This window comes from Phyllobates terribilis, unplaced genomic scaffold (genome assembly GCF_046119375.1).
Source record: "Phyllobates terribilis strain yellow unplaced genomic scaffold, ASM4611937v1 Scaffold_1__5_contigs__length_1240528914, whole genome shotgun sequence".
Lineage (NCBI taxonomy): Eukaryota > Metazoa > Chordata > Amphibia > Anura > Dendrobatidae > Phyllobates > Phyllobates terribilis.
The window spans coordinates 450161967-450183804 of NW_027362761.1; the positions used below are offsets into that span (position 1 = coordinate 450161967).

A 21838-nucleotide genomic window follows, 5' to 3' on the forward strand; every position below is an offset into this window, starting at 1 on the left:
ATATTTATTTTTTTATTTTTTTACCATTCTTTCGGTCACAGTATCTAAATCCATGCCGTTTGCATGGATTTATATAGTGTGACCAAGTTGACAAGCACTTTCCAAGTGATGCTAAAATCGCTTGGAAAGCGCTTGTCAACCCGCATGTGGAAATGCAAGTGAAGAACGCTTCACTTCCGCATGTCCCTGGCACGAAAACGTATGTACAATCCGCATGCGTTTTTTTCTGCCAGGGAGATGCAGAAACGCTCAGGAAAAAATCCTGAGCATTTCTGCATTGTGGGCACATAGCCTAAATGTTAATAAAGCATCTCAAATGTTGAAACAACATCTGTGTGTATTTGCATCCTTTTACAGTCCTTGAATGTGGAATCACTGCCACCAAGAAAGACTAGATTGTGTTTAAAGGGGTAGATCACCAACATTCAAAACAACAAAAAAACACCCCATGGCCTATGCACTATGCTTTACAAAAGGAAAACATTGCAGTTAGGTGTGTAGCTTCAGGATGTGCTCGTGTATGGGTTTAAACTCAGGATTCATCTAAAAGCTTTGGCTTTCCTTTAGCAAGAGTATTTAAGATAAAGGATTATGCCAAAACATTGAATCATTGCCCTGGGCAAAATAAACTTCCTTTTGATTTGTTTTGCTTTTGATTACAGTTGTTGATCAACTTGTAAGAGGGATGCAAGGATGGTGTTGTGCACCTCTTTAAATACACCAAGATGTGTGGGCATCACCAGCTTTCTGGTCTGACTCTGCCCAGGTCAACATTTTCTCAGGGATATAGGCTGTGACTGGGGCTTTTCACTCATCCTTTGCACAGCCCCACAAATAATTGACACCTCACTCTGGGATGCTGGCCCCCACTATTTGGTGCTAATATGGGTAAGTCATCACTTGATGCTTTTCTTTCTACATAGGGATTTTTACCTGATTGCTAAGAAATCTATTGAGACTAATTTACACTATACTCTGTGGATGGCTAACCTGGTATTGTAGGAAGCAGATGTGATTCGATGCTTGCATCATAGTCTTACGCTGAGTCTCATCACCTGTCTTTACTTGAACAATCCTCTTTGTCCTACCTCCATTTTTAACATTGTATGGTAAAATGTATTTTTTTTATATATATATTATACTAATAAAATTTGAATGATTTTATATTTCTTGTAAGTGTTTTTTTTGGATACCTAGTATCCAAATATAGGTCAGTATAAAAGATATAACCCACTGCACTTTATGATATTGTGAATGGGGGGGACGGAATATTATATGTCTCCAGCCAATATGAATTATATATGTGTCAGGAATTCCAACACACACAGAACGACGACACTGGGGAGATCACGCAATATCCCGCCGTTCCGTCACGCTGTCAGTATTTCGTCCGGAATCGCGAGCACACGATCCAGATTACTCGCTACGTGGATACCAGTGAGCGTATGGCGTCACACCTCGGGGATTCCAATGCATGGAATCCATGTTTAACACCCTCCGTGCAGTCACTGTTAGCTTCACGATAGCCCAATTATTATTATTATCTGCCACCACCAGCCGAGTTTGAAATATAATACAGGACTGGCCGGATGCCTGTGTTTTGGTATGGTATATGGCTTCAGGGGAGGGAATGATTACAAGACAAAAGAAACAGACCTATTACATTTTATATTTAATCCAAAATGGAGGCAGTGTTTAAGAAAAATATATACAAAGATGTTACAAAGGAGACATTAAAATACATAAGCAGTTGCATAAAATAAACAGGATAAAAGAAGACAATTTACACTACACAGTTCGCAGGGACGAATCAGCATAGGTGGAGGAGGGGCTCCCCAGTTGATTTGAGCGTTATCGAACGCGACCCGTTGCTTATAATTCTTATTCCCCCCTGGCAATGAGTGTTTCTGTACTGTCCATGAGTTCTCTTATACCTAAGGGGAGATCTGGCCACACGCCCCCTGTGGTGACATCATGTGGGCCGGTCTCCAGCCTATACACTTTTATTAAAAACGCTAACTTCTGCAATAACTCATCGCTCGTTGATCGCAGAAGCGTGAAAACAACGCCATTTTTTACTTTATGATTTTATCTTCAGTTAGAGACCACACACCGCATAGCTGCAGTCTGCTATTCTGGTGTTTTTGCATTGCAGCTCCCTGATTTTGCTTACAGCCCTGGAAAACTACATATACATTCCTGGGCTGATTTGGTCACTAAACATATGGGTCCCTTTACTGTCAGATGTATGGAACTCACAATATTTCATATTTCATTTTGGAGTCGGCGCGGCTAGAAATTTCTGTTAAACTCTCTTTGAAGCTTGTGAAAGCAACTTTCCCAGTTACACACGAATTAGTGCAACCCTGCCAGTAATTACCCCCCGCGTGTGCCAGGGACAAGATGCTTGCTTCTAAATGAAGTTATAACACTCCTTGGCTGGCCTTTGTTTGTGTAAGACATTTCTCAGGCGTGTGTTAATTGGGGCTTTTGTGCTGAGCAGAAGGTTAATAAGGGAGGGGGGTGAACATCTAAGTCAGGCAGATATGGAAGAAAATTTTCCTGACATTAACCCCTTTACGACCTTGTCAGTAATAGTACGTAGCTGCGCCCTGGGCCTATAGGGTCAGCTACGTACTATTACGCGAGCTGCAATCATGCCCGCACAGAAGTGGTGTGGGGCGATCACCGCTGGGTGTCAGCTGATTGTCACAGTGCTATGTGCAGGGAGCAGTCCCGAACCGCTCCCAGCTCATTAACCTCTGCAATGCTGCGATAGAAGTCGATCGCAGCATTGCGGTGGCAAGGGGGGAGGGGATCGCTATACTCACCTCTCCTGCCGGTGTCCAGTGATGTCTGCGGCGGCTTCCGGATGTTGTCTTGCCGACCCGATGTCGTCATGACAACATCCGGGTCACCAGGAGGCAGGACGTTACTTTGGTCATGCGCAGTGCATGACCAAAGTAACGTCTCCCCTGTGTGCAACGCTGACAGGCTGCATGGCATAGGGAGCTGCCACTCTCTGTGCCATGCAGCCGATCAGGCTGCAAAAAGTGAAAGTCCCGTAGTGGGACAATGTAAGAGTAAAAAAAAAAGTAGAAAAGTGAAAAAGAAATTTTTTTTAAAAAATATAAAAAAAAAAAAATGAAAAAAATAATCCCCAAAAAATAAAAATATATTGAACCCATAATATTTATTTATTATGAAAAAAAAATAAACCAATAAAAGTATACATATTTGATATTGCCGTGTCCGGAACGACATGACCTATAAAACTGTGCCATTAGTTAACCCCTTTAGTGCACACGGTAAAAAAAAGAAATAAAAAAAGAAATAAAAAACTAAGCAAAAAACAATGTTTTATCATCATACTGCCAAACAAAAAATGGAATAACACGCGAAAAAAAGACGAATGTAAATAGAAATGGTACCGCTGAAAACGTCATCTTGTCCCGCAAAAAAACAAGCCGCCATACAGCTCCATCATCTGAAAAATAAAAAAGTTATAGCTCTCAGAATAAAGCGATACAAAAAAATATTTTTTCTAGAAAATAGTTATTGTGTAAAAGCGCCAAAACATAAAAAAAACAATATAAATGCGGTACCGCTGTAATCGCACCGACCAGAAGAATAAAGTCGTCTAATCACTTATACCACACGAGGAACGGTGTAAAAAAATAAACTCTAGGGTTAGGGTTGTGTTAGGGTTGTATTAGGGTTGGGATTTTTTCAAAAGTAAAGAAAAAAAAAATGATGACGATATGGCAATCAGTGTTGAGCGCAAGTGCTCGCTACCTGAGTTTGCATCGGGTGCTCGTGTATGCACTGAGTATCGTGGGTGTTCGAGTGACATGTTTCAGTCTCTGCCCCATATGCTTCACGGCCAAAAAAAAACGTTGCTGGGATCGCCTGCCATGCATGAGCATGTTTTTTTTTAGGGTGTCTAACAACCGTGAAACATGCGGGGCAGGGACTCGAGCATGTCACTCAAGCACCCGTGATACATGGTGCATACCCGAGTACCCGATGCAAACTCAAATAGCGAGAACTTGTGCTCAAGACTACAACCCCTGGCAAAAATTATGTAATCACCGGGCTCGGAGGATGTTCATTCAGTTGTTTAATGTTGTTGAAAAAAAGCAAATCACAGACATGGCACAAAACTAAAGTCATTTCAAATGGCAACTTTAGGGCTTTAAGAAACACTAAAAGAAATCAAGATAAAAAATGTGGTACTCAGTAAGGGTAATTTTTTTCAGATCAAGCAGAGGGAAAAAATTATGGAATCACTCAATTTTGAGGAAAAAATTATGGAATCACCGTGTAAATTTTCATTTCCAAAAATAACACCTGCATCAAATTAGATCTGCTCGTTAGTCTGCATCTAAAAAGGAGTGATCACACCTTGGAGAGCTGTTGCACCAAGTGGACTGACATAATCATGGCTCCAACACAAGAGATGTCAATTGAAACAAAGGAGAGGATTATCAAACTCTTAAAAGAAGGTAAATCATCACACAATGTTGCAAAAGATGTTGGTTGTTCAGTCAGCTGTGTCTAAAATTTGGACCAAATACAAACAACATGGGAAGGTAGTTAACCCCTTCGCAACCTTGGGTTTTGTCGTTTTTGCTTTTTCATTTTTTGCTCCCCTTGTTCCCAGAGCCATAGCGTCTTTATTTTTTTGACAATATGGTCGTGTGAGGGCTTATTTTTTGCGGGACAAGTTGTACTTTTCAACGCCATTACTAGTTTTACTATATCATGTACGGGAAAACGGGAAAAAAATTCCAAGTGCGGTAAAATTGCAAAAAAAGTGCAATACCACAGTTGTTTTTTATTTATTTTTTTTTACCACGTTCACTGAATGCTAAAACTGACCTGCCATTCTTATTCTCCAGGTCATTATGAGTTCATAGACACCAAACATGTATAGGTTATTTTATATTTAAGTGGTGAAAAAAAATTCCAAAATTTGGTAAAAAAAACTAAAAAAAAATAGCGCCATTTTTCGGGATCTGGGGCTAGGTGAGGGCTTATTTTTTGCGCGCCGGGCTGATGTTTTTATTGATAACATTTTGGGGTAGATCCGATGTTTTGATAGCCCGTTATTGCATTTTATTGCAATTTTGCAGCGACCAAAAAACGTAATTCTGGCGTTTATAATTTTTTTCTCGTTGCACCGTTTACCGATCGGATTCATTCTTTTTTTATATTGATAGATGGGGCGATTCTGAACGCGGCGATACCAAATATGTGTATGTGGGGGTTTTTTTTTTATATTTTATTTTGAATGGGGCGAAAGGGGGGTGATTTAAACTTTTATATTTTTTTTATATTTTTAAAAACATTTTTTTTTCACTTACTGCATGCTTCAATAGTCTCCATAGAAGACTAGAAGCAGCAGTTGTCTGATCGTCTCTGTTACATACAGGGGACCAGCAGATCCCCTGCATATAGCAGAAATGGTCCTGTGCTATGAATGCCGACCACTAGGTGGCGCTCATAGCGACGAGATCATGACAACCACAGGCGTCTGCTGCAGACCCTGGGTTGTCATGCACGCCCATCGTTGACCCACGATCACGTGACGGGGTCGCCGGTGGGCGGGGCTTATGACGCGCAACCCGGAAGCGCGCGTTAAATGCCGCTGTCGGAGATTGACAGCGGCATTTAACATGTTAAAAGCCGCGGGTGGATCGCGATTCCGCGGCTGTTGCGGGCACATGTCAGCTGTAAGAATCAGCTGACATGTGCTCGGTTCAGTGAGGGCTCAGCGCAGCAGCCCTCACTGAACTGGGGGTACGCAAATGTGCGTACTAATACGGCAAGGGTTGGAAAGGGGTTAAAGACAAACATACTGGTAGACCAAGGAAGACATCAAAGCGTCAAGACTGGAAACTTAAAGCAATATGTCTCCAAAACAGGAAATGCACAGCAAAACAAATGAGGAACGAATGGGAGGAAACTAGAGTCAATGTCTGTGACCGAACTGTAAGAAACCACCTAAGGGAAATGGGATTTACATACAGAAAAGCTAAACATAAGCCATCATTAACACCTAAACAGAAAAAAACAAGGTTACAATGGGCTAAGGAAAAGCAATCGTGGACTGTGGATGACTGGATGAAAGTCATATTCAGTGATGAATTGCGAATCTGCATTAGGCAAGGTGATGATGCTGGAACTTTTGTTTGGTGCCGTTCCAATGAGATTTATAAAGATGACTGCATGAAGAGAATATGCAAATTTCCACAGTCATTGATGATATGGGGCTGCATGTCAGGTAAAGGCACTGGGGAGATGGCTGTCATTACATCTTCAATAAATGCCCAAGTTTACATTGATATTTTGGACAGTTTTCTTATCCTATCAATTGAAAGGATGTTTGGGGATGATGACATCATATTTCAAGATGTTAATGTATCCTGCCATAGAGCAAAAACTGTGAAAACATTCCTTGAAAGAAGACACATAAGGTCAATGTCATGGCCTGCAAATAGTCCGGATCTCAATCCAATTGAAAATCTTTGGTGGAAGTTGAAGAAAATGGTCCATGACAAGGCTCCAACCAGCAAAGCTGATCTGGCAACAGCAATTAGAGAAAGTTGGAGCCATATTGATGAAGAGTACTGTAAGCTGTTATTAAAGCCAGAGGTGGTGCAACAAAATACTAGTGATGTATTGGAGTGTTCTTTTGTGTGTTTGTTTTTCATGCTTCCATATTTTTTTCCTCAGAATTGAATGATTCCATAATTTTTTTCCCTCTGTTTGGTCTGAAAAAATTACCCTTACTGAGTACCAGTACCACATTTTTTATCTTGATTTATTTTAGTGTTTTTTAAAGCCCTAAAGTTGCCATTTGAAATGACTTTAGTTTTGTGCCATGTCTGTGATCTGCTTTTTTTTCAACAATATTAAACAACTGAATGAACATCCTCCGAGCCCGGTGATTCCATAATTTTTTGCCAGGGGTTGTATTGACAACCTATTCAATATGATGACCTAATGTTATCAAATTCTGTCATATCTCTGGGTTCAAAATGTACACTATACCCCTTGATAAAATCCTTGAGGGGTCTAGTTTCCAAAATGGAGTCAATTGTGGGGGGTTTGCACTATTTAGGCACATCAGGGGTTTCCGAAATGCGACATGGCGTCCGCTCTTGATTCCAGCCAATTTTGCGTTCAAAAAGTCACACAGTGCTCCTTCCCTTCTGAACCCTGACGTGCGCCCAAACAGTGTATTTTCTACACATATAGGGTATTGGTGTACTCAAAAGAAATTACAAAACAGTTTTTAGGTTCCATTTTCTCCTTTTACCCTTGTGAAACTAAAAAAATTGGGGCTAAAAGATCATTTTTGTGGAAAATTTTCACGCCTTCATGTTCTAAACTTCTGTGAAGCACCTGGGGGTTAAGGGTGCTCACTACACATCTAGATAAGTTCCCTGAGGGGTCTAGTTTCCAAAATGGTGTCACTTGTGGGGGTTTTCCACTGTTTAGGCACATTAGGGGCACATCTGCTAATTATTCAAGCAAATTTTACATTCAAAAAGTCAAATGGCGCTGCTTCCCTTCTGAACCCTGCTGTACGCCCAAGCAGTGGTTTTTCCCCACATATGGGGTATCGGCTTACTCAGGAGAGATTGCACAACAAGTTGCATGGTGCAATTTCTCCTGTTACCCTTATGAAAATGCAAAACTGGGGTCTGAAAAACATTTTTGTGGGAAAAATGTGAAGCACCTGGAGGTTCAAGTTGCTCACCACACACCTAGATAAGTTCCCTGAAGGGTCTAGTTTCCAAAATGGTATCACTTATGGGTGGTTTCCACTGTTTAGGCACATCAGGGGCTCTCTAAATGCAACATGGCGTCCGCTAATTATTCAAGCAAATTTTACATTCAAAAAGTCAAATGGCGCTCCTTCCCTTCTGAGCCCTGCCACGTGCCCAAACAGTGTTTTTTCCCCACATATGGTGTATCTGCGTGCTCAGGGGAAATTGCACAACAAATTTTGGGGTCCATTTTTTCCTGTTACCCCTGCAAAAATAAAAAAATTGGGTTCAAAAGTAACACTTTTGTGAAAAAAGTTAAATGTTCATTTTTTTCTTCCCCATTCCAAAAATTCCTGTGAAGCACCTGAAGGGTTAATAAACTTCTTGAATGTGGTTTTGAGCACCTTGAGGGGTGCAGTTTTTAGAATGGCGTCACTTTTGGGTATTTTGTGTCATAAAAGCCCCTCAAAGTCACTTCGAATGTGATGCGGTCCCTAAAAAAATGTTTTTGGAAATTTTGTTGGAAAAATGAGAAATCGCTGATCAACTTTTAACCCTTATAGCGCACTAATAAAAAAAATCTTTGGTTCTAAAAATTGTGCTGATGTAAAGTAGACATGTGGGAAATGTTATTTATTAACTATTTTGTGTGACATATCTCTCTGATTTAAGGGCATAAAAATTCAAATTTTGAAAATTGTGACATTTTCAAAATTTTCACCAAATTTCCAATTTTTTCACAAATAAACGCAAGTGATATAGAAGAAATTTTACCACTATCATGATGTACAATATGTCACGAAAAAACAATATCAGAATCAGGAGAATCCTGTGCTAACGGACCAGCAAGCACAGCGCCTCATAAAGCAGCTGGTGTCTGCCGACCTGCAGTAAATTAGAAAGACCTGGAGATGCACTTTACATAATAAAGACGTTCATTATGTTACTGCCAATCAAAACACTGCTTATGAAAGGTTTCTCTTATTGGTCTAATAATATCCTATTAGTTAAAAAAAAATTAGAATCACATGTTAACACCTAACCAGATGTTACCATGTAATCCTTTTCTTACAGAATGAGAACTGTCTAGACTGACAATCTTATCAAGTATGCATTGCAGAATTATTGTCAATGAACACTCTTCAGATTAAACTTTCTGCAAATATGAACCCATTGCTTAGCCTTATTTTTCTGTTATTACAGACTGCATTTTGGAATGAAGCGTTGGCGATAACCTTAGAAAATGCACAATGAAACTATTATGTGAAAATGGTACCACAGAAGTAAGCGCGTGTCTAGATGAGTATTTCAGTAATCTAGTATGTTACAGGACATTCCTGTGAAGGACAATACGTTGAAGGACATACATTCTTATGATTAGTTCACAGACAACAATGTCCAATTTATATATGAAAAGGAAATTAAAATAAATTAAATAAATTAAAATAAAAATGCAGTGGTTTCAACTTCCTCTCTGGCAGAAGGGTTAGAAAATCTCATGGCAGTGTCCAGATAACTATAAAAGTTTATCGTACAATTGCACTGACAATCTTTGACAAATCTGAAGTCACACATCATTTAGGGTTTTGGTTGCATATTTCCCTGCTCTACTACATTTCAGTCTTCCAAAATACATAGTTATCACCTTTTGTGGGGGTCATCTGCAAGTGTACAAGGACATTAAGCATAATTTTCCCCTTTTACCAATCTTGTGCTTTGTTATTGAAAATATGTGCCATAGAAAATATTAATAGCCCTAGAGAGGAAGACAAAGAGAAGTGAATCATCATAATTAACATGCATGCAGTCCTTTTACAGAATGTTATGCGGTTTACAGAACAAAAGGGACAGAACTATTACATTTTATATTTATTCCAAAACGAGGCAGCGTTTTAAAAAAAATATACAAAAGATTTTACCATGGGGACAAAACAACACATACAATTACAGAAAATAAAAGGGATTAACAAAAGAACTTACTACGCTGCTTGCAGAAATGAGTCAACTTAGCCAAAGGAGAGTGCTTCGATTGGGGCTGTTCAGTGAACGGGATTCATGCATACTCGATGATGTGTTTCTCTGTACAGGAACACAGATCATAATTCAGCTTGATCTTTCATTAGCACCTGAGTTCCACCCATACCCCGCCCCGTGATGACCTCACATGGGCGGGTTGTGGGTTGTTCCCAGCATTTTAGGATTTTATGGAATTCTCAATTTCTGTGAAAATTCCTCTCCGGATGATTGCAGAAGTTCAAGATTGCCCCCATATTTTTTTTTTCAGGATTCTATCTGTACGCAGAGACCAAACATGACATGGCTGCTGTCAGTTATATGTCCGCTATGGATTTGTGGCTTATAGGCAGGGGTTACGGTTCTGAAAAAATATGTATATTCTTCCTTGGTACTGAAAATGTATGTCTCATCAAAATCGGATTTATACAAACTTCGATAGTCAATATTTTCTTTCGGAGACATTAAGCCTGCCAGAGATGTGTTTGTAAAGGAATGTGTATACTGGGTGACAATAGCTATCTATAAATGGTGTGAGATATTCACTTTAATCCTCTCAATACTTAAAAAGCCTTTTCCTGTCTTAACTATTTGTCAAATCTGTACTCTTTGTCCATGCACAATATACATCCTCGTTCAGTCACGTGGGCACTGCCGGGGTCCTTCACTTCACAAAGGGGCTGTATGCATGTTAATTAGGATGGCTCACTTCTCTTTGTCTCCAATCTATACATCGCAGTCTTACTCATTTCCCATATGTTAAACGGTGAACTTCATATAAAGGCAGCTAAGATTGTAAGCGTTTGTCTCCTGCTGCAATCCTGTGTGACAGAAAAAGGAGGGAAGGGGGAGAATGTCCCTCTCTAGTGTGGCTGCAGAGCTGTTAATATTTTCTATGACACATTTTCTATGACATGCTTTATATCCCACAGTTTTACTGCAAGACCTTCAACATATAGCAGGCAATAGTCTCTGTGCTATTCACAGATTACAGACTGCTATAAACTGCAGCCTGTGGCTGTAATTGACTACACAGATAGTCTGAAAAAACTAGTGTTGGGCTCTGTATTTCCCATCATCATATTCAACTTTTGAGGAATATATTGTACACTACTGAACAGTATTAAATTGTACTTATGATTACTTAAAGGGTATTCTCAAGTTGTCTCTTGAGCTGTTCAGAGCAATGCAGTCTCTTTACTTCCGGGTTTCTGGCAGGGTAGGCTCTCCTCCATGAGTGACAGCTCTGCTGAATAGTGGAACTGTTGTATTAGTAGAACTATAAATCTCAGCACTCATTATGCTTTAACACATCCAGCCATCTGGACTGGGTGCATTGATATCACTATATTTACACTATTTGCAGCAAAAAAGAGGTAGATAAAACATAACTTTCATTAAATATATACTAAAAAAAAATTGAGCCACATAAGATTAAAAATAGATAATCATCAATTTCAAATGGTAAATTGTATCCTATAACTATATAGATATCACTCAGGCAAAAGGTATATCAATAAGACAATCTATAGATAAAAAACAAACACAGAAGTCCAGGATAATGGAACCTGCAACATGTATAGTATGTAATCTTTAATGACTTGTTAGGAGTCAGTACGCTAAATAAACAGAAGTTGATAGTAGTCAAGCCCCATGCAAGTATATATCACCCCAGGTCACAAAACTACATATGTATGGGTTGAATATGAAGTGGTGGCAACCGAACAATGGTCAAGTGTCACTCGGCAACACCCCTACCCAAACACCATAATCAAGGATGAGATATACATCAGTCAAAAAGAAGGAACAATCTCACCCATTTAGTTTGTCCGTATGGCGGGATCAAATGATGCCCGGGATGTCAGAATCATCCAGAAGCTGGGTGAACCCTACATGTCCCCAAGTTCTGATGTCTGAATGTCCCTAAGGTACCATTGACTCACGTCCTTACAAAGGCAGTCCACAGCTGTCCTTGTGGAAAAATATGCTGTAGGAGTTCCCTATGTGCTTCCAATGCATTTCCTCTGCTAGGATTCAATCGGGTGAACTGCTTTCAAATTGAACAATCCATAGGACATACAAGTGCTTCTCACTAAATTAGAATATCATCAAAAAGTTAATTTATTTCAGTTCTTCAATACAAAAAGTGAAACTCATATATTATATAGAGTCATTACAAACAGAGTGATCTATTTCAAGTGTTTATGTCTGTTAATGTTGATGATTATGGCTTACAGTCAATGAAAACACAAAAGTCATTATCCCAGTAAATTAGAATAATTAACAAAAAACACCTGCAAAGTCTTGTGATGCATTTAAAAAGGTCCCTTAGTCTGTTTCAGTAGGCTCCATAATCATGGGGAAGACTGCTGACTTGACAGATGTCCAAAAGGCAGTCATTGACACACTCCACAAGGAGGGTAAGCCCCAAAAGGTCATTGCTAAAGAAGCTGACTGTTCACAGAGTGCTGTACCCAAGCATATTAATGGAAAGCTGAGTGGAAGGAAAAAGTGTGGTGGAAAAAGTGTGGTAGAAAAAGGTGCACAAGCAACGGGGATAACCGCAGCCTTACAAGGAATGTTAAGAAAAGGCCATTTAAAAATTTATAGGAGATTCACAAGGAGTGGAGTGCTGCTGGAGTCAATGATTCAAGAGCCATCACACACAGACATATCCAGGACATGGGCTACAAGTGTCACATTCCTTGTGTCAAGCCACTCATGACCAATAGACAACGCCAGAAGCGTCTTACCTGGGCCAAGGAGAAAAAGACCTGGACTGTTGCTCAGTGGACAAGGCGTTGTTTTCAGATGAAAGTAAATGTTGCATTTCATTTGGAAATCAAGGTCCCAGAGTCTGGAGAAAGAGTGGAGAGGTACACTATCCAAGCTGCTTGAGGTCTAGTGTGAAGTTTCCACAATCAGTGATAGTTTGGGGAGCCATGTCATCTGCTGGTGTAGGTCCACTGTGTTTTATCAAGACCAAAGTCAGCGCAGCCATCTACCAGGAAATTTTTAGAGCACTTCATGCTTCCCTCTGCCGACAAGCTTTTTGGAGATGGAAATTTTATTCTCCAGCAGGACTTGGCACCTGTCCACACTGGCAAATGTAGCAATACCTGGTTTAAAAACAACAGTATCATTGTGCTTGATTGGCCAGCAAACTCGCCTGACCTTAACCCCATAGAGAATCTATGGAATATTGTCAAGAGGAAGATGAGAGACACCAGACCCAACAATGCAGACGAGCTGAAGGCTGCTATCAAAGCAACCTGGGCTTCCATAACACCTCAGCAGTGCCACAGGCTGATCGCCTCCATGCCACGCCGCATTGATGCAGTAATTGATGCAAAAGGAGCCCCGACCAAGTATTGAGTGCATTAACTGAACATACATTTCAGTAGGCTGACATTTCGGATTTTAAAAACATTTTTCAAGCTGGTGTTATAAAGTATTCTAATTTACTGAGATAATGACTTTTGTGTTTTCATTGACTGTAAGCCATAATCATCAACATTAACAGAAATAAACACTTGAAATAGATCACTCTGTTTGTAATGACTCTATATAATATACGAGTTTCACTTTTTGTATTGAAGAACTGAAATAAATTAACTTTTTGATGATATTCTAATTTAGTGAGAAGCCCTTGTATGTTCCACTATCGTGCCCTGGGTTACTACATCAATTTACTCTATCTATATATAGATAAAGCGCATGGATATCTTTATTATTATAAGATACAATTTACCATTTGAGATTGATGATTATCTATTTTTAATCTTATATGGCTCCATTTTTTAGCATATATTTAGTAAAAGTTATGTTTTATCTACCTTTTACTTTTTTGCTGTGAATAATATACAAACCGTGAGCTGTATTTTACATCAGTCGGATTAATCTGTTGCTATTTATTCACTACATTTTACACATATAGATAACAGCGCATTTAAACAAGCACCCAGCTCAGAATAGCAAAATTAGGAGACCTGCTCTGGGAGCAGCCAATGGTGGGGGCTGATGATTTTGCAAGATTTAGGAACTGAACTGAGAGAGAGGGGAGGGAGGTCAGCAGCTAACTGCTGTATACAAATCAATGGGCTAGAGCAGTGATTTTCAACCAGTGTTCCGCGGCACACTAGTGTGCCGCGACACATGGTCGGGTGTGCCGCGGGGAAAGTTCCCCAAACTATGGTGCCCCCTGTGTTTTGTTTCCCGGCAATGCGCTCGATGCGCAGTCACGCCTTCTTACAATGTAGGAGACGTGTACAATAACACATGCGCAAGCTTTGAACCTCGCGCGACTTAATGACGTCACCGAGGCCGGCGCGTCATCCTGAGAGCGGAGAGACTCTCGCATTTGCCCGCTGCCAAGGTAATGCACGCCAATAATGCTGACTATATGAGCTTTTGCCTGAGTATATGAACTGTTGGCAGAATACTCAGCATATGAGCTGGTACTTTTAGTACTCCAGCAGTATACTGCATATAACAATGAGAAATGTAAAATGAGAAATACTATAGTCATGAGGCTGGAGTACTACAAGTACCAGCTCATATGCTGAGTATATGAGCTGGCACTTGTACTCTGGCCTCATGGCCATAGTACTTCTCATTGTACCCCTTTATATTGCAGTATATGAGCCACATAATAATCAGCACCATATACTGTGGCACTGTACAGTGCACATCACCACAGTATATGATGCTGATAATCATGTGCTCATATACGTGGGACTGTATTTATGAGGTTACATGGGATTGAATATATGAGGGGGTTATCCTTTTTTATTTCACTTTTTTAAAATAAATAATTTATTGAAAGGACCTCTGCCAGGCATACTTCACTCTTGAGGGCTAAAAAAGTAGCTCTTGTGGTGGTAAGAAGCAAATTTAAAACCCCCAAGAGTGAACTCTGTGAGAGTTGTATGTATGGAATAATAAATGATATTAGTACCGTTCTTCAGCAGTCATGTCCTGCTTGAATTGACTCTAGTGGCGTAGCACTTGGCAGCCGGCTCTATTCTACTTATAGAGAAAGCTGAGTGCTACGTCACTAGTGTCAATTCAAGCAGGAAATGCAGACCGTAGTAATATAAGTTATTATCACACACATACAGCTCTCGTGAAGTTCACTCTTGGGGGGTTTAAATCAGCTTCTTGTCACCACGAGAGCTGATTTTTAAGCCCTCAGGAATGAAATATGCCTAGCAGAGGTCCTTTAAGTGTGGCAGATAATGTAATACTCTTCTATTTTAGTGTGTGGCTGCGCACACTATCTCAGCAGTGATGGAGAAGTATTTGAGAATGGAAAAGGCAAATGCCGAACAGGACCCTGGATACAATTCTAGCCCAAATGAAGGCCCTAGTATGAGAGTTCGACAAAAGAAAAAAGACAAGACGGTGAGCTCAAGGCACTACAGTGAAAGCTATCTTTCATTTGGATTTACTTCCACTGGAGATGCGACAGCACCAACACCACTGTGCTTGGTGTGTGGTGAGAAGCTTTCCAATAGCGCTATGGTGCCAAGCAAACTTAAACGTCATCTCCAAACGAAACACCCTTCCGTTCAAAATAAACCGATGGAGTATTTTGTACGCTTACGTACAAACAATGAGAAAGGGGCAACTTTTTTGAGAAAAAGCACAAAGGTAAATGAGAGAGCCCTCAAAGCTAGCTACCTTGTTGCTGAACTCATAGCTAAATCAAAAAAGTCCCACACTGTGGCAGAAACATTAATACTACCAGCTTGTAAAGCTATTGTAAATGAGATGCTTGGCCCTGAAGCAGCTAAAGAGATAGCTAAAGTGCCTCTCTCTGATAACACAATTGCCAGACGGATTGATGACTTGTCTGCGGACATTGAAACAGTTGTTTTGGAAAAGGTGCGCATCAGTAAGAAATTTGCCTTGCAACTTGATGAGTCGACGGATATCAGTGGACATTGTCAGTTGTTGGCCAATGTGCGTTTTGTGGATGGTGAAGCCATTAGAGAAAACTTCCTATTTTGCAAGGCACTGACAGAAAAATCAACAGGAGAGGCAATATTCCAAGTCACATCGGAATATCTTGATAAAAGTGGACTTGCATGGGAAAACTGCACAGGTGTCTGCAGTGATGGAGCCGCAGCCATGGTCGGGCGCATCAAAGGCTTTGTAAGTAGGGTTAAAGAAAGAAACCCAGATGTTCTTGCTACCCACTGTTTCTTGCACCGTGAGGCCCTCGTTGCAAAGACCTTACCAGCAGATCTAGCTCCTGTGTTGGATGATGTTGTGCGCATAGTGAACTTTGTGAAGACGCGACCTTTGAGATGTCGCTTATTTGCGTCTTTGTGTACAGAAATGGGAGCGGAACATAAAATCTTATTGCTCCACACGGAGGTCAGGTGGCTGTCACGCGGCAAAGTGCTGGCCCGTGTGTATGAGTTGCGAGAGGAACTTAAAATATTTCTTACAAACGAGAGGTCCGATTATTCAAAGCTGCTTGCAAGTGATGAGTGGTGTGCAAAGCTGGCATACCTGGCTGATATATTTCAATATCTGAATGAACTAAACACACGGATGCAAGGTCGAAATGAAAACCTGCTTACAAGCACTGATAAAATGAACGGATTCCGTTTAAAGGTGCAGCTCTGGCAACAACATGTGCAGGGTGGCAACCTTCAGATGTTCCCACTCACCGAGAAACTGCATGATGACAATACTGCTGCAATGTGCGAAGCGATTGGCAGACATTTGAAAACTCTTGAGGAGAAGTTATCGTTCTATTTCTCTTCAGCCTTCACAGAATGCCTTGACTGGGTTAGGGACCCATACAGCTCATTATCCGTTGCTGGAAAGGACATGACTTTAAAGGACCAAGAGGAACTCATTGAACTGAAGCAAGATCGCGGTTTAAAGCTAAAGTTTGCTGATTTTCCTTTGGACAGTTTTTGGTTATCTGTTGCCAAGGAGTTCCCCATTCTGGCCAACAAAGCTATTTTGACATTGCTCCCATTTTCAACCACATATCTATGTGAGCTGGGCTTCTCAAGCTTGACTGCGATAAAAACTAATAACAGGGAGAAACTGAGAACTGTTGAGGAAGAGCTTTGTGTGTGTCTTTCCACCATTCCTGCCAGGATATCCCTTTTGTGTTTATCGAAACAGGCCCAGGTTTCACACTGAGTGAGTAAAATAAATTTAGAATCTATATTATTAACTATATGTATAATATGACTGTTTTAGTGTCATTTTGTGCTATTTTGGTTGGTGGTGTGCCCCAGGATTTTCTAAGTATAAAAAGTGTGCCGCGGCTCAAAAAAGGTTGAAAATCACTGGGCTAGAGAGATGACTGTTATGTTAAGAATGTAACTACTGTATACTCTTGGCCAGGGTTTGTCCAGGCTCTAGTGGTGGAGCTTCATGGAAATCAGTTGTACACTACAGTATGTAAGATAAAAGCTTTCATTCCAAGATAATTACAGCAGATAAAAAAGCAAGTCAATTACAAACTTGCTTATTTTCATGCTGTCATGTCTAACTAATTAAAGGTAATTATTAACTTGAGAATTCTCTTTTTTTCCCCACAAAATAATGCAAAACATGGATGATTCATACATATTGTGTTTATGTTGAATACTATTTTTCAATTCAGCTGTGCCAGAAAACCAGCATAATACTGTAACACTAATAAATCTCTAAGTATATAATGTAAAGTGTTAGAATGAGCATTTTAAAAAGGTTATTCCCATCTCAACCTTTCATGGCTGAAATAAGAATAACTCCATTTAGGTTCCAACCATTGGAGCTGGAGCTATGGAAACAACAAAGAGCATGTGGATTAAATGACATTGCAAATTACATTATCTATTTTGAGTTCCACTCACAACTGTGTCAGATGCTCTGTTTTGAGCCTTTGCTTTAGATTGCACGCTGCCCTCTCATATTTGTGGACACCTCAGTAGAACCCTACGGACCACATTAGAAGTCAACGGGGTCCATTAGGTGCCGTTGGTGTCCTCATGCAATGGATCTGCTAGGTCGCTTGTTGGCTTTTTCCAATAACAAGTGGCTGTGATATTATCAGCATTGTGAATGTAGTGTATATTACATCACTAAATAAATTGTAAACTGTGTGTTTAAAGTGTGAGAATGCTTAATGGAAATTCATAACTAAATTTGAAATATATTTTTTATTCATTTTCAGCACTTACCCAGTCCTGACACTCATGCACACAAATTTCCACACTGTCCAGAATATTGGTTCGGTAGACCCTAAAAGCTGAACGGTTATCCTCTATGTGCAAGCCATGAGATTTGCTTCCAAAATAGTAAGAGATCAGATTCACATTTTCTTCATTCTCAAATAATGCAGTGTTCTCATTCCCGAATGAAACAATCTGAATAACTGACCTGAAACAAATATACTAGTTACTGATTGAGTATAAATATTAAGGTTGATCAATCATAATGTATAATGAAAACTGTAAATAAAAGAACGTGTGGAATCTTCTCTGATTTTACAAAATACATCACATTAAATTCGCTGTTTTTGTATCACACTGATCAGTCATTAAAGGATATATTTTATCTGTAAGTACACCTATTTCCAGTTTGAAGTGGGTATACTTTCAAAGGAAAGTCAATAAAGCTAGATTAGGTGCGTTTAGAGCAAAGCCTCCATGACTCTTCAGCTAAGAGGCTCCAAATCCTCAATTTATGTACTTAGTGTGCAGCAATTAAACTGCATATTTTACAAATTGCTAATCCCATCATTAGCAGTTTCTGAAATATGCAGTTTTATTGCCGACCGCTAAGTGTATTATTTGATATAAGGACAGCTAAAGAGCTTATTAAATGCAACTAGTGGTGGTATGGAGAAGTAAAACATAACAGGTTACCATTAAAACCACTGATAGATGAATAATATTGATTATCTTTTGACAATGGCACCTACCAAAGGGTGGAATATGATAGGCTGCAAGTGTTAGTTAGTTTTTGAAGTTGATGATGATGCAGGAAAAATGGGCAGGCATAAGAATCTGAGCAACATTGACAATGGGGTGATTCTGGTATGGAATGGTTAGTAGTACCATTGAAAGGTAGCCAAGAAAGGCCACCTGGTAAACTTGAATAAAGTTGATGGGTGCTTAAGGCTCAAGTGGGGATTGAAGGCTGGTCCTCACACAGGCTACTGTAGCACAAATTGATGAACAAGTTAATGAAGGCTATGATACAAAGGTGTCAGAACACACATTGCATCACAACTTACTATGAATGGGGATGTGTAGCTACAGACCAGTCAGAGTCCTGAAGTTGTCCCCTGTTTACTGTTAAAAGAGGCTACAGTTAGCAAGTAAGCCTCAGAACCAGACCATGGAGGAAGGTTGGCCTATTCTAATATATCAAATTCTAATTTTCATCACATGGGGCTGCGTATTTTACTTGTGAGAAACATGGCACCAGGATGAAATAAGCTAGTGGAAGCTTTAGGCAGTTCTGCTGAGAAATCTTGGACCCTGAAATTCACGTCAGTGTTACTTTATTGCACTCCATCTACCTAAATATTGTTGCTGACTAAGTACATCCCTTTATGGCTATAACATTCCCTAATGGCAGGAAAATATTCCCTGCCACTGTGCAAAAGAAGTTGAGGAATGATTTTAAAAACATCACAGGAAGTTCAAGGTGTTGACTTGGCATTCACATTGTTTATTAGGGCACTCAATGTGCATAAATATTTTTATTGGACAATCATTAGCATTTTTGCCATCTAGGGCACAACAAGGAGACACTACCACTTTCTTTGGGACATTATTACTCTCTAGAGGGCTCACATGGGCATTACTTTGTATGGCTATGTGCCCACGATGCAGAAAATTTCTGCAGCATTTCCGCATCTCCCTGGCAGAAAAAACGCATGCAGATTGTGCATGCATTTTTCCTGCCAAATACATGCGGATTTGAAACGTTATTCACATGCGTTTCCGCATGTGGATTGACAAGCGCTTTCCAGGCGATTTTAGCATCACTTGGAAAGTGCTTGACAACTTGGTCACACTATATAAATCCATGCAAACGGCATGGATTTATATAGTGTGACCGTAAAAGAATGTTTAAAAATAAAAAAATAAACCTATACTTACCTTCCGATGGCCCGGGGTGTGCTGCTGCGCTCGTTCCTGGCTGCCGGGATATCGCGGGACACTGCACTGAAGGGCCTGCGGTCACATGACTGTGACGTCACTGCAGGTCCTTCAGTCCTGCCCGCAAGCACAGGGAAGGAGACCGGGGGCCGTCGGAAGGTGAATATAAGCTTTATTTTTTATTCTATTCTTTTTTTTACAGGTACAATGGTACCCAGGTCTGGATGAGAGTCTCCTCTCCTCCAGAACTGGGTACCATCCGCACATTGAAACACATAATATCCGTGTGTACAAATGTACTGACACGGATTATATGCGTCTCAATGCAAGTCAATAGCGGCGATTACACCGCGCTTCCGCAAAATTAATGGACATGCTGCGGATTTTGAGCGCAGCATAAACGCTGCGGAAAAATCCGCAGTATGGGCATTGACAGTGCGGCTTGTCATTGGGGACCATGGGGGGCGGATTACCAAGCGTTTTTGAATCGTTTACGCAGCGGAAATTCCGCAGCATAAACGCTTGAAAAACGCATCGTGGGCACGCAGCCTTAAGGTCACAATGATGGAAATTATTACTATGTGAGTTTACAGAAGGGTCAATATTACTGTATGGGAGTGTAAGGAGACAAGACACTGTGGAACCAGAACAGCGAGGAGGAGTGGCAGAGGGGAGGAGTTTGATCAGGACTCTGAGTACAGCTTTGTCAGGCAAACGAGCTGAGGAGAAAAACAGCACGTGTGCAAGTTCTGAGGTGATTCTGTCACCGAAGAGAGAGATGGGAGGAGCAACAGCAGCGTCCGGAGCTCCTGTCAGGAAGAAAGGTGCCGCTTATCCGCCCAGCCCAAACGTCGACGGTCAAGCCCCGAAGATCCGAGCGATGCCAGTCAATGTTTCCAGCCCAGACGTTGACGGTCAAGCCCCGAAGATCCGAGCGATGCAAGTCAATGTTTCCAGCCCAGACGTTGACGGTCAAGCCCCGAAGATCCGAGCAATGCCAGTCAATGTTTCCAGCCCAGACGTTGACGGTCAAGCCCCAAAGATCTGAGCAATGCCAGTCAAGGTTCCTCACCGGGGGACATCGATCGACAGAACGGGAACAGGTTGCGGTGGCACGGTTCTCAGATGTGTGCGCCAGTGACAGGACATCGCAGAAGCTCCGGAGGTGTCAGATCAGAGATTCATGGTTGGGTCGGCGACCAGGAAAGACGCGCGAGACGGGCTGTTACCTCTAACAGGGACATATGGTACTGGGCATGGATAGAGGAAAAGATAGTAGTCAGACGGGGACTAACAGACGCCAGAGCGGCATCGCGAAAGTAGATAGAGAGTTACGGGGGAAACTAGCAGCGAGTTGTGATAGTAACAGAGTGTTGCCAAAGCTTTAAAAGACTGCCCCTTGTCCACTATAGTTAATACAGTTCCCCTTTCCTCCAGTAGATAATTTTCAACTACCAGCCCCTGAATTCTACTGTATTCTGATAATTTATTCTGTTATGTGATTTCCTGCTTATTTTACTGTCAGACATTGTAAAGAAATTGTTACCATATAATACGTGTTTTACAATGAATATTAGTTGCTAAATAAAATAAATATACTTTTGTTCCGCCTGCGATCAGCACGAGCAAGGGACAGTTTTGAGAGTAGTATTCTGCTCCTGCTGTGTCCTGGTGTGAAAATAAGAATAAAATCAAAAAATCCTTATACTCACCTGTCTGAAGATGTTCCCAGTTGTAACCCATCTGACCACACACACCAAGAAGCCAAGGAGAATGACTCGCTCCAGCAAGCGGGCCCCGCAGCTGCGCTCAGCGAGCGGTGTCCTGTCACTCACTGAGCTCAACGCAGCTCCAGGGCTCGCTCACACTGATGTGTGAAAGAGGCCTAACTCTGCTGCCTCATTATGGTGAATGGATCCA

General features: G+C 40.8%; 1 protein-coding gene across 1 annotated transcript in view; it reads right to left on the bottom strand.

Annotated features, from left to right (window-relative positions):
• Window positions 1-21838, bottom strand: part of RHOBTB3 (Rho related BTB domain containing 3) — a 121576-nt gene that overhangs the window by 92708 nt on the left and 7030 nt on the right. The window contains exon 2 of the mRNA XM_073678284.1: window positions 17987-18185. Within this exon, the coding sequence (XP_073534385.1) occupies window positions 17987-18185 (199 nt within the window). The remainder of the gene's footprint in view (window positions 1-17986; window positions 18186-21838) is intronic.